At 41.0% G+C, this 12,776-nt stretch overlaps 1 protein-coding gene across 1 annotated transcript in view; it reads left to right on the top strand.

Moving 5' to 3' along the window:
* The window catches only part of fras1 (Fraser extracellular matrix complex subunit 1), a 136,215-nt gene that overhangs the window by 34,296 nt on the left and 89,143 nt on the right, over window positions 1-12,776 (top strand). Inside the window, exons 3-8 of the mRNA XM_056418623.1 lie at window positions 4,370-4,477; window positions 9,981-10,073; window positions 11,220-11,379; window positions 11,898-12,031; window positions 12,241-12,324; window positions 12,425-12,526. Coding sequence (XP_056274598.1) covers window positions 4,370-4,477; window positions 9,981-10,073; window positions 11,220-11,379; window positions 11,898-12,031; window positions 12,241-12,324; window positions 12,425-12,526 — 681 coding nt within the window. The remainder of the gene's footprint in view (window positions 1-4,369; window positions 4,478-9,980; window positions 10,074-11,219; window positions 11,380-11,897; window positions 12,032-12,240; window positions 12,325-12,424; window positions 12,527-12,776) is intronic.

Here is a 12,776-nt window from a genome sequence, read left to right as displayed (position 1 = left end):
ACTTGGAAGTGTGAGAGATTGGTTGTTTCGCTGGATCCGGGCTGAAATAGTCAGGGTCGTAGGTATCACACCGGCCCTTTAACGGCGACCATGGATAGTTTTTGGAAGAAGTTCAGAAAAGGCCGGGGGCAAGTATCTGTTTTCGAGACAGAGGGGAATGCTCCGTGTGACGAACCAAGGGAATGGCTCTTTGTAGTCAGAATATTACATTCGAGGCAATTCCCCTCCCTGAAATAGTGTGAATGAGTGCCGGTTGCGATAAATCTGGTTCTATATTTTGTAGGATGCACTTCCTTGTATCGGAGCATCACCTTTTTTTCCTTTTTTTCATAGCTTCTGACCATCAATTTGTTCAGATGTTTGCAGGAGTTCCTCAAGGAACCCTCCTGGATCCCCTTATTATTCCAAGATGCTGGTTCACCGTTAAAAGGTCTCCTGAAACCTTTTTTTTAAGCTCTTATATATGTTAAAATATTGAAAATTAAGCAGTGTGCAGTAACAATTTTCTATTTTTAATAGCTTATTGATTGATCATTGCAGCGCTAACAAATAATGTATTTTTCTCTGATGATTTAAGGAGAATTTTAAACGTGAATTATTTGTTGTTTGACAGATCTTTGACAATCTCGCTCTCATCATACTTCTGAAGGTTGCTCCTCCTCTTCCTCTTTTTCTTTCTCCCTGAACTGGAACGTTATTGTTGCGAGCAGACGTTGCCCGTGACACGTTTGACCTTAGACATAAAACTCTTTACACATCTGCTGTGCAGAGATGCACAAACACTCGCATTTAAACAATCGTAGACATTAATAGCTCAAACCACATTACAGGGATCACATCTCCTTCCCAGGATGTCCTTTTCATTGGTGGCGTTCTCCTTTCTGTCTTTCAACGTGACCTGTTAGCCACGCCCACATTTTACTGCACGCTTACCTTTAGGCTACTCAATTACCAAGAGGAGGTATAAGAATTAAGTTTTTCACGGACATTTAAAGTAAAAAGTTCAGGACTCGTTCAGAGGTTGTAGGAACATAAACTGTATGTATGTAAGAAGTGGAAGCAGTCGTCATTACATTACATTGCATGTCATTTAGCAGATGCTTTTATCCAAAGCAACTTACAGTAAGTGCATTTCAACCTAGAGTATAAACTAAGAACAACAAGAATACAGGAAGTAACATTTCCTCAACATAGTCGAACTACAAAAGTAACACAATAAGAGCTATTTAAGTGCCACTGAAGTGCTAATCTATGTTTTAATCCAGATATAGTCGGAAATGGTGTGTTTTCAGTCTCAGGCGGAAGATGTAGAGACTTTCTGCTGTCCTGATGTCAGTGGGGAGCTCATTCCACCACTGAGGAGCCAGGACAGCAAACAGTCTGGATTTCGAGTGATTAGCTCGAGGTGCAGGAGTCACAAGTTGATTGGCTCTTGCCGAGCGGAGCGAACGTGCCGGGCTGTACGGTGTGACCATATCCCGGATGATCCCGTCATGATGTCACTCGGTGGTTTGTGGACTGAGGTTTTGAGTTCAGCGAGTTCAAACTACCTTTTTTTAAAGTCTGTAAATTGACCCAATATAACATGGTTCGTACGGTCATGGAAAACCTGGAAAAGTCATGGAATTTTAAAAATGGTTATTTTCCAGGCCCGTAAAAGTCTTTGAAAAAAATGTAATCCCAAAAGTTTTGGAAATTCATGGAAAGTTGGTATATTCATATGTTCATTTAAACAGTTTGATTAAAATAATAAACATTTATATAAATATAATCATGTATACACCAAGATTTCACAAAATGTTTGGTCATGGAAATTTGGTTTACAGTCATGGAAAAGTCATGGAAATCCATTGGTCAACATGTGTACGAACCCTGTTTAAATCTGATGCATTCAAAACACAAACGTTGTGGTGTGACTATAGCGTATTTTACATGTGTGTTGATGGCATACATTTAGTCTTTTTTCATGCCAAACATGTCTAAATAATGCACACAAGGACGTCCAGGCGGATGGTTTTTCCACCGATGTAAAGTCCATTCTAGGGCTTGGCCAAACGGCCATTCGTACCCATTGCTACTGGGGCTTTCCTGATTGAATTACCTTAAACGTTTCCGTTCCACATGCAGGAATAGTAAGTCAAGCCTCCGGCACACTTGAACGCGTCCGGCCGCCTCCTCCGGTACACTGAGACCATTAGAGGTCTACCGGAGTTTCCTGTCCATTAAGAGTTCTGCTTTAGTTCCCGTGTCCTGTGGAGTAAAAGCCTCCACGATTAACAGTCCTCCAACCACAAAGCGTCCAGGAGAATAGCCGCCCGTGGATGTTCCCATCACGAGTGGGTAATTAATCATCCGGCTAGATGATGTATACAGGTATATGATATACAGGACTGTCTCAGAAAATTAGAATATTGTGATGAAGTTCTTTATTTTCTGTAATGCAATTAAAAAAACAAAAATGTCATGCATTCTGGATTCATTACAAATCAACTGAAATATTGCAAGCCTTTTATTCTTTTAATATTGCTGATTATGGCTTACAGCTTAAGAAAACTCAAATATCCTATCTCTAAATATTAGAATATCATGAAAAAGTATACTAGTAGGGTATTAAACAAATCACTTGAATTGTCTAATTAACTCGAAACACCTGCAAGGGTTTCCTGAGCCTTGACAAACACTCAGCTGTTATAAATCGTTTTTTTAACTTGGTCTGAGGAAATATTAAAATTTTATGAGATAGGATTTTAGAGTTTTCTTAAGCTGTAAGCCATAATCAGCAATATTAAAAGAATAAAAGGCTTGCAATATTTCAGTTGATTTGTAATGAATCCAGAATGCATGACATTTTTGTTTTTTTAATTGCATTACAGAAAATAAAGAACTTTATCACAATATTCTAATTTTCTGAGACAGTCCTGTATATGCAGGCTGGAGTATTGAATGAAAATTAATTTTGTTGCTCTTTATCCAGACTAAATTCACATGTTCCATTATCCATCCATACCGCTTATCCTCATTAGGGTCGCTGGAGCCGATCCCAGCTGACAGGTCGCCAGTCCATCTCAGGGCACATATAGAGACAGACAACCATTCATGCTCACATTCACACCGACAGGCAATTCTAGAGATCAATTAACCTGACTGCATGTCTTTGGACTGTGGGAGGAAGCTGGAGAACCTCCACACAGGACCGGCCCGACCGGGAATCGAACCCACGGCCCTCTTGCTGTGAGGCGACAGTGCTATCCACTACACCACCGTGCAGCCAAAAATTCACATGTTGTAAATAGCTAATTAGATAACGTTTACCAATTAACGTTAACCATTGAGTTTGAGTAACGTGCGACTGTATTTATTTAGTTAGTTTAAGAACATTAAGCCAATACATTAAGCCAATACAATAATTTCTGAGGGGCAGGTGGGGTTTTTAGCAATTTAAAAACGACATTATAACAGGTTGTACGAGATATTTTACTAAATTGCGAATGCAGCAGGTAACTAAACTTTAGCTAATGCAGTTTGAGTGTCCTTAAGGCAACTTTCAATAAGAGCTGCCACACAAACAATAATAAATAACATAATTTACAACATTGTCTCTTCAATCAATAGGACTGGATACAAAATTGCACTTGACATATCCTCACTTAACTTAACCTAAAGGCTGTATTCAGTGTTGAAGAACATTACATTAAGCCAATACATACATTTCAGGGGGGCAGGTGGGGGTTTTAGAATTTTTTATCAATAAAAAAAAAAAGATTATAACAGGTTGTACAAGATCATTGAGCCATTGACAAAGATGCAGCTTTTCCGCGTTTTATTCTTTGTGTCGTTGGCCGTGGTTGTGTCCGGGGCTCATAATCCACACTGGAGCGGTTTCCCTTCACCTGCAGCAGAAAATCCATCAGCGTGATACAGCTTCAAGTACAGAGGAGGAGGACGAGAGTTCAAAGTGTGAAATGATTTTCTTACATTTCATTCCGTAAGCCCCGAGCAGCGAAACCGTACTCGGCCCTCACATGCCGGAGCTCCGAGTCCCTCCATGTGACACCGAGCGACATAAATCAGTCCCTCGAGTAACAATACACGGGAGAGATCATTAACATTTGAAAAACTTTAACGGTGTCTGTAAATAAAAACATGCCGAACTCACCTTTTAAATCTGAACGACAGTGGGACATTTCACCAGTGGTATTAATATGCACAACGGGGTCTTAAATGTTGTCGTTTAGCCCAGTTGTCAACATTAACATGACGTGTGGGTGTGCTCGGATATGATAATGGACCACAGGGGAGTGATTTTTATTGAAATGTTTTGCAATTCATTTAATGTTTTTTGTTTGTTGTTGTTGTTTTGTGTTGACAGAACAACACATCGTGGAGACCGGAGTCGTGTCGGGAGTGCAGCTGCCACAGCGACGTGGCCGTCTGCCAGCTCAGCCGCTGCCATAACCCACAGTGTGACTTCCAGAGGGTAAGACGGAGATGTTTGGGTGCTTTTCTAATTTTATTATTCACCAACTACAGAAGGCAAATTCAAAAGGAACAAAGTGGTTCTGGTCAGCATGATATTGATGAGAATAAAAGACAATTACTACGGATATTTGGGCCTTTTTTTAACCTTTCATTTCATTTAAAGCTCAGTCATTTCCTTTAAAATCTCAAATAGGGGTTAATGCTAAATTTGTCGGGGACTATTTTCAGTGGCAGATTTGACACATTTGGAGTGCCAGTGAGTCGGCTATTTGGGGCAGAAAGACGGGGTGTGTGTGTGTGTGTGTGTGTCTGTGTGTGTGTTAATGCAACAGTTAAGTCACATTGATGTAATTATATAACGTTAGCTCGTCTTTGGACAACAACAGAGCTCAGAGGAATATATATATATAATATATAGCAGTCAAAGAACCACAGCTCCTCTGTGAAACAAGTTACTGGAGCTGTGTTACAAGATCAAATGCAATTTGATCATTACAGAATAAAAAAGTAAGTTTTCTTTTATCACAGTAGTTTCTGATCATTAAGCTTCATAAGATCAGCTTCCAACCTTTTAGGTTGAAGTGCAATAGCTCAGGTAGCTTACGTTAACTAATACAGTTAGCTCAGGTAGCTAATAATAACTAACATATTTAGCTCTTTTAGCTAACGTTAACTAATATAGTTATCTCACATCGCTAATGTTAACTAATATAGTTACAGACATGAAAATCCCTCACCTTTTGCCGAAATTCGCCATTTTGAAACCAAAATAGGTGACTTACGTGAATCGTGTAGATCCGAAGAATTTTTGTTTTGTGGTAGGGGGGGGGGGGGGGGTAATTGGCCGGCCGGCCGGCCGTTTATGAGATTGGAGTGGGACACGGAGAAAATGTGGTGTGGTGATCTTCGCAATAAGACATCTTTGATGGGACGTGTCGCGTCTCGGCCAATCAGCGTGAAGATGTCTTCAGCGTTTGGTGGTTTAGGTTAGCTTGAATGTTAGCCCGCTACATCTGCTGCTGTCACGCTGCACGGTGTAGCGATACTAACAAGTTATCTGTAAGTTAAAAACGATGTGATTTAGCATTTTTTTTTTATCGATACTTCATTAAAAGAGCGCGCGATCCGAGCGCACGCGCTGCTCCATGTCAAGCTGTCTGCACGCACTGCGCAGCACTCACAGCGAGTGGCGTTAAGTGCCGGAATTTGAGTCTTCGGCTTTAAAAATAAAAATAAAAAAAGATGCGAGAAGTTAAATGTTTAAGTTCTTTGTCTCCAATGCAGACAGTCTGTAAAGTTATGAAACTCTACAGCGGCTCATCCTGATGAACTCTGTATCATCTGGTCAGATATAGACTAAAGGCCTCATAGTGTATAATCAATGCTAATATTACTGCCATTTGTTAAGTGTTGAAAAAGTTGGTAAAAAGTGAACCATACAGATGTTTTATTTATTACTGTTATATAAATATACCAGTATCGTATTTATGGTATCATATTGTTGTTATGGTTTTGTATCGGGTATCATGATATTTATGGCAGGTATGGTACAGAAGATCCTGACAACCAGGTAGAGGCAGAACAGACTCAAGGAACAGACTCATGGAACAGACTCAAGGAACAGACTCATGGAACAGACTCAAGGAACAGACTCGAGGCTCAGCAGAGCACACAAGACTTGAAGACTTGTTCACGCCAAAAAAAAGGAAGTTGGTTCATGAATGACAATTTATATTTATTACTATTATTATAGGTCCCGATCACTGACTTAGTGTCAGAATGGAGGACCTATAGATTACCATACAACGTGGATGTGGTGTAGCGACAAAAAAATCAGAAGCTTGAGGAGGTGAAGCTCTGTAGGAGCGAGGGCAGCGAAACATAGGCCCGCTCGGAAGCTTTGGAAATAGACAAAGCTGGTCTGAACCAGCAGATCCAGGCTGCCAAAGAAGGTGCAATTTTTCCACAGAATTAAAAAAATTATTATAGCACAGCAAACAGAATGAAATGAAAAGTTTTAAATATTCCAAGATCTTTTTCTGTAATTTTAACTGCCTCATTACATGTTTCACTTGAGGTTCAGACTTACTTCCAAGGCCCTTGTAATCACGCGTCTTTTGTGTGTTTCCCTTACAATAAGATTCAATGAAATTACAGACTATTGTGCAGCGAAGTCTGCAGATGTGCACCTTTTTGATTTGCCACAATGACCACTGTTCGGAGATTAATTTTTGTTTGTTGTAGCCTCATTTAAATTAATTGACAAGGGCATATTTTCCAAGCTCTTTCCCACTCCCTCCATCCGGCTGTTCCTCCCTGTGCTTCTTCCTAAATGTGATTTAAACCTCAAAGCCTGCGGTGACGTCATCAAATCTAATCCCAACCCCGAGCTAAGGCAACAATCACTGTCTTATGAATTCCACTCTGCTGGCTTGCAATTCAATGTTGATTAAAAATTAGTTATCATGCGCCCACCAAGCCGTGTACTCCCTACATTTACAAAGCTCTTAAAAGGTGACTTTTACGCTCACCTATAGTGATAAAAAAAAGAGAAAGATTATGATTTTTTTCATCATCTGTCTGACTCTGATTATAGTGCTTTTTTTGGAAATCCAATTCTATTATCTGAAGCTTAAGTTTCCTGTTATTCCTCACCGTATTAACTTTTGTGAAACCCACCTCTGAATTTAATTTCGAGTCCCCTTACTATTGAGTGTTTTACAGTATGCGTCAACCATCTTCCACAGAGTGTACACAGGATGGCTGATGTACAGGACTGTCTCAGAAAATTAGAATATTGTGATGAAGTTCTTTATTTTCTGTAATGCAATTAAAAAAACAAAAATGTCATGCATTCTGGATTCATTACAAATCAACTGAAATATTGCAAGCCTTTTATTCTGATTTATTGCTGATTATGGCTTACAGCTTAAGAAAACTCAAATATCCTATCTCTAAATATTAGAATATCATGAAAAAGTATACTAGTAGGGTATTAAACAAATCACTTGAATTGTCTAATTAACTCGAAACACCTGCAAGGGTTGCCTGAGCCTTGACAAACACTCAGCTGTTATAAATCTTTTTTTTACTTGGTCTGAGGAAATATAAAAATTTTATGAGATAGGATTTTAGAGTTTTCTTAAGCTGTAAGCCATAATCAGCAATATTAAAAGAATAAAAGGCTTGCAATATTTCAGTTGATTTGTAATGAATCCAGAATGCATGACATTTTTGTTTTTTTAATTGCATTACAGAAAATAAAGAACTTTATCACAATATTCTAATTTTCTGAGACAGTCCTGTATATGTTTGACGTTTAAAAAACAAAACAAATGTCTGCGATTGTCGGGTTTTCCAGGTTTAGTTGCTTTATTTTAAACTGCAATTTCTGTATCTTGATTAATGGACTAACAGCTGCAGCTCAAACTAAGATACCAGATTTGTATTGCATAAAACAACAATGCCATAAAAGAATTCTTCGTGTTTTTTATTCACTGATGCGATCATTCATACTTAGTTTAGCAATTTTGCCTCCTGCTATTGTTTTCTGTTTCAATTTCAGTTAAATTTTGCTAAATTGTCAGAGATTTACCAACTAATGAAGGCACGTAAACAGCCTAAATAACAAGCTAAACAAATTTCGTAGATTATACTTGAAGTGCTTGTTCAGAACTTGCACCAGCGGGAATAAAACTTTGTGTCACATAGATTTAAAAACTGCATGAACAAAAAGTTTTGAAATAATATGTAATATATCACCATTAGTCCACTACATCTTCATGTCTGGGTTAACATTTTACTTAAATGAGGTGGGAAAGCTGCTCGATAACTCACACGTTCACACGGCGGGATTTTTGATTTTTCCGGCTAACGCAACCCGTGAGAGTATCAAACTTTTGTGTCACATAGATTGAAAAACTGCATGAACAATTAATGTAAAAGGTTTTAAATAATTGGTACAAATAACATATGAAGATACGTCTCCGTCAGTCCACTACATCTTCACGTCTGGGTTAACATTATCCTCTAATAAGGCGGGAAAGCGTCTCCATAAATCACACGATTTTCCGGCTAACGCAACCTGCGAGAGTCTAAAAACTTTAAAGTCTCCCTAGTAAATAAATATGACTGTCCTCCCCCGAGCTTGAACCGTCATTCTCTTCATTTTCGGCGACGCAATCTGAAATGAGATCAAATTCTTCATCTTACTGCCGTTGCATTTTTAATTCAATTTAAGGCGGCAGACATTAGAAAGAACAAACAACGAGCGATGAAAAAGCTCAGAAAAAAGAGAGAGAGAGAGCCCAATAGCTTAAATATATGAAAGCAATTTGAGGTTTTAGTGTTTCATTTATTAGCACAAAGTGGCCATTGTGATTAATGAATTTCAAATATGCTGTCGACTGGTTTATCTTTAAAAATTGTGTTTGCTTGCCGGTGACCGATGGAGCTGAATAACAGTTGTTATTCACTCATTTACATTATATTCTGCCATTTTTGTCTTCTCCTGCACATCCGTCGCCCCTCAATTCAGTTGTATTCTCTTTTTTTCTTCGATTGACACCAATGGTTGTTATCACCTTCTACAAATTAAACCCCCCTCCCTTCTTTCTCCATTCTATATAATTTGCACTCACATATACAGGACTGTCTCAGAAAATTAGAATATTGTGATGAAGTTCTTTATTTTCTGTAATGCAATTAAAAAAACAAAAATGTCATGCATTCTGGATTCATTACAAATCAACTGAAATATTGCAAGCCTTTTATTCTTTTAATATTGCTGATTATGGCTTACAGCTTAAGAAAACTCTAAAATCCTATCTCATAAAATTTTAATATTTCCTCAGACCAAGTAAAAAAAAAGATTTATAACAGCTGAGTGTTTGTCAAGGCTCAGGAAACCCTTGCAGGTGTTTCGAGTTAATTAGACAATTCAAGTGATTTGTTTAATACCCTACTAGTATACTTTTTCATGATATTCTAATATTTAGAGATAGGATATTTGAGTTTTCTTAAGCTGTAAGCCATAATCAGCAATATTAAAAGAATAAAAGGCTTGCAATATTTCAGTTGATTTGTAATGAATCCAGAATGCATGACATTTTTGTTTTTTTAATTGCATTGCAGAAAATAAAGAACTTCATCACAATATTCTAATTTTCTGAGACAGTCCTGTATATGAACCTGAACTATTCACCTGGCCCCATTTTCTTGTTACCCCGCGTACGGCCTCAATCAGGGTGGTGCATGCCCGTGTTGAACCTCTATATGTTCTGTAACACCTCTGTGTTCTGCACGCCTGATAGAGTCCTCGTGTTTTCATTATCATCCGGGCCCCACGTTGTCCTAATTGGGCCACATGACGATTACTTTATATGGAAATGGGCAGATTGTAGTCGACAGGTTTTCTACCCGTGCTGCTTCTCTTTTCTCTGGGGATTTGTGTGTGTGGGTGTGTGTATTCATGTAGGTGTGTATGTGTGTCTTTTCTAAAGGGTCAGCACTTGAGGATCCCTGCCAACAAGTGCTGTCCGGAGTGTGTCTCCTCATCCCAGGGCTCCTGCCAGTACGAAGGATTCGTTTACGGAGTAAGTGAAGTTGACTCTTTCTCCATTGCTATTCTACAAACAGCGATGTCCTGCACACGCATACAGATGCAGCCTCTACTCCATGATTTAGTTCCCTATCAGGCGGCAACCTCCGGCTCTGAAATGTCAAATCATTAATGAAGAGTCCTAAAACACTCCTCTGGTTGTATAGAATTCTAAGCTTTACGTGTTAAAGCTGCATTCTCTCTCCTGACCACCAGGGGAGGCGACTCCTCTGGTTTTTAGAAGTCTATGCTTCTTGTGTTAAAGCTGCATTCTCTCTTCTGACCACCGGGGGGGGGGGACTCCTCTGGTTGTATAGAGGTCTATGCTTCATGTGTTAAAGCTGCATTCACTCTACTGACCACCAGGGGGCGACTCCTCTGGTTGTATAGAAGTCTAAATACTTTGTGTGTTAAAGCTGCATTCACTCTACTGACCACCAGAGGGGTGACTCCTCTAGTTGTATAGAAGTCTAAATACTTCGTGTGTTAAAGCTGCATTCACTCTACTGACCACCAGGGGGGTGACTCCTCTGGTTGTATAGAAGTCTATGCCTCCTGTGTTAAAGCTGTTGGGGCGTATATGCTGCCGGAAAGAAGATTAGTGCCTTTTGCTTTCAATCATCTCACCAGTGGTTCCCCGGAGAAGTGGCACTTCCTGCTGATCTGAGCTCCATCATCAGCTCCCTGGACAGCAGCATCGTTTATTTGTATACATTATTTTTAATTTAAAGGAATCATTTGCAAACTGTCCGGGAGCCCAAACACATAAATGTCTCTCAGACTATCTATTCCTTCCAAGAGGCATTTCTTTTCTTCATAGTAACGAGCCGTTTACATGTTTGATGAAAATCAATATTCCCGTTTACATGCAGTCGAGCATATTACGATTAACATAAAAACAAACAATTAATCCCTAGTGTTTCAGAGTGTAACTCTCTCTCTCTCTCTCCATCTCTTTCTCTCCATCTCCCCCTCTCTCTCTCTCTCCCTCTCCATCTCCCTCTCTCTCTCCATCTCTCTCTCCATCTCCCCTCTCTCTCTCTCTCTCTCCATCTCCCTCTCTCTCCATCTCCCCCTCTCTCTCTCTCTCTCTCTCCCTCTCCATCTCCCTCTCTATCTCCCTCTCGCCCCCCCCCCCTAGCATGACAGCCAGTGGAGCCCCTCCCCCTGCTCCCTGTGCTCCTGCTCCAGAGGAGGCGTGGCCTGCAGCTCTCGGCACTGCCATCCTCTCAGCTGCCCCGCGGACCAGAGCCTGTTCACCCCCACCGGAGAGTGCTGCCCCAAGTGCGGCCGCAACGGAGGTGAGGGGGGGGGGGGGGGGGTACCAGGCCTAACATGGGGTGTTGGGGCATACCAGCCCCCATCCAGCCTCCATCCAGCCTCCATCCAGATTCCATCCAGCCTTCATCCAGCCTCCATCCAGCCTCCATTCAGCCTCCATCCAGCCTCTATCTAGCTCCCCATCCAGCCTCCATCCAGCCTCCATTCAGCCTCCATCCAGCTCCATCCAGATTCCATCCAGCCTCCATCCAGTCTCCATCCATCCTATATCCAGCCTCCATCCAGCCCCCACACCCCACCCCTGGTCAGAGAGCCGTCTTGGACCCTGTTTACGTCTCCAGTCGGACGTGGTGTTGTTGTTGTTGTTGTTGACACACGGAGCTGTTAGCGACTCTAACCGAGTTGTGGATAGCTGCTAATTAGCCCCTCCCCCTTCACTGTGGATCACCGGTTTGAGGGCAAACAAACAGTGCTCATTAGGTGACTCATTTATCTGTTTACTCATTCTGTGTTTTATCTGTGTGTGTGTGTGTCTCAGGGTCCTGCTCCTGGGGGGGCGTGGCCTATAGGGACGGCGAGGAGTGGGCGCCGAGCCTCTGCTCCAGGTGCGTCTGCAGTGACGGGGACGTCCGGTGCTCGGTGGCCGAGTGTCAACCGGTCGCCTGCAAGCCGGTGAGTTGAAAACAAACACGCACATGCACACAAAAATTATTAAATAATTAAATAATATAACAGTCATGAAGGAAGGATTTACAACCCTGTCAGCCGCCTTTAGCGTAGCTTAGCACAAAGACTGAAAGCGGGGCCTAACTGCTAGCATTGGCAGAGCTGTCGGAAGATTTATTGTTTGTTTGTTTATTTATTTTTATCCCGTCCTTCAGCCCGAGAACTTGGTGATCCAGCCGGGCCGCTGCTGCCCTCAGTGTGTGTCCAACCCCTGTCTGTCTGCTGGGAAACAGCACCAGGTAGGGTGTGTGTGTGTGTGTGTGTGTGTGTGTGTGTGTGTGTGTGTGTGAGTGTGTGTGACTATGATGGTCTAAGTGTGTGTGTATTCTGTCTTTGCAGCACGGTGAGCAGTGGCAGAAGAACGCCTGCACCACGTGTGTGTGTGACCGGGGGCAGTCTAAATGCCACACATACACCTGTCAGCCCCTCACCTGCAACAAGGTGGGTAGCCTCACACACACACACACACACACACAAATACAGACACACAGACACTGATGATATCGGAAGATGAAACCCCCCCGAATAATACAATAATTTGGTCAAATAAAATTAATTTGGTCAAATAAAATTATTTTATAAAAAAGAATAATTTTGTAAATAAAAATATATGCTTTTTGAACTGTCACAATACCCAAAAAACTGCATTTTCATGAGCTCTCTTATTTTGTCTCGTTGTTTTTTATTGCAC

Source organism: Pseudoliparis swirei, chromosome 7, assembly GCF_029220125.1.
Source record: "Pseudoliparis swirei isolate HS2019 ecotype Mariana Trench chromosome 7, NWPU_hadal_v1, whole genome shotgun sequence".
Taxonomy (NCBI): domain Eukaryota; kingdom Metazoa; phylum Chordata; class Actinopteri; order Perciformes; family Liparidae; genus Pseudoliparis; species Pseudoliparis swirei.
Note: the sequence above shows the minus strand (reverse complement) of the source record. Positions and strands in the feature narration are given on the sequence as shown.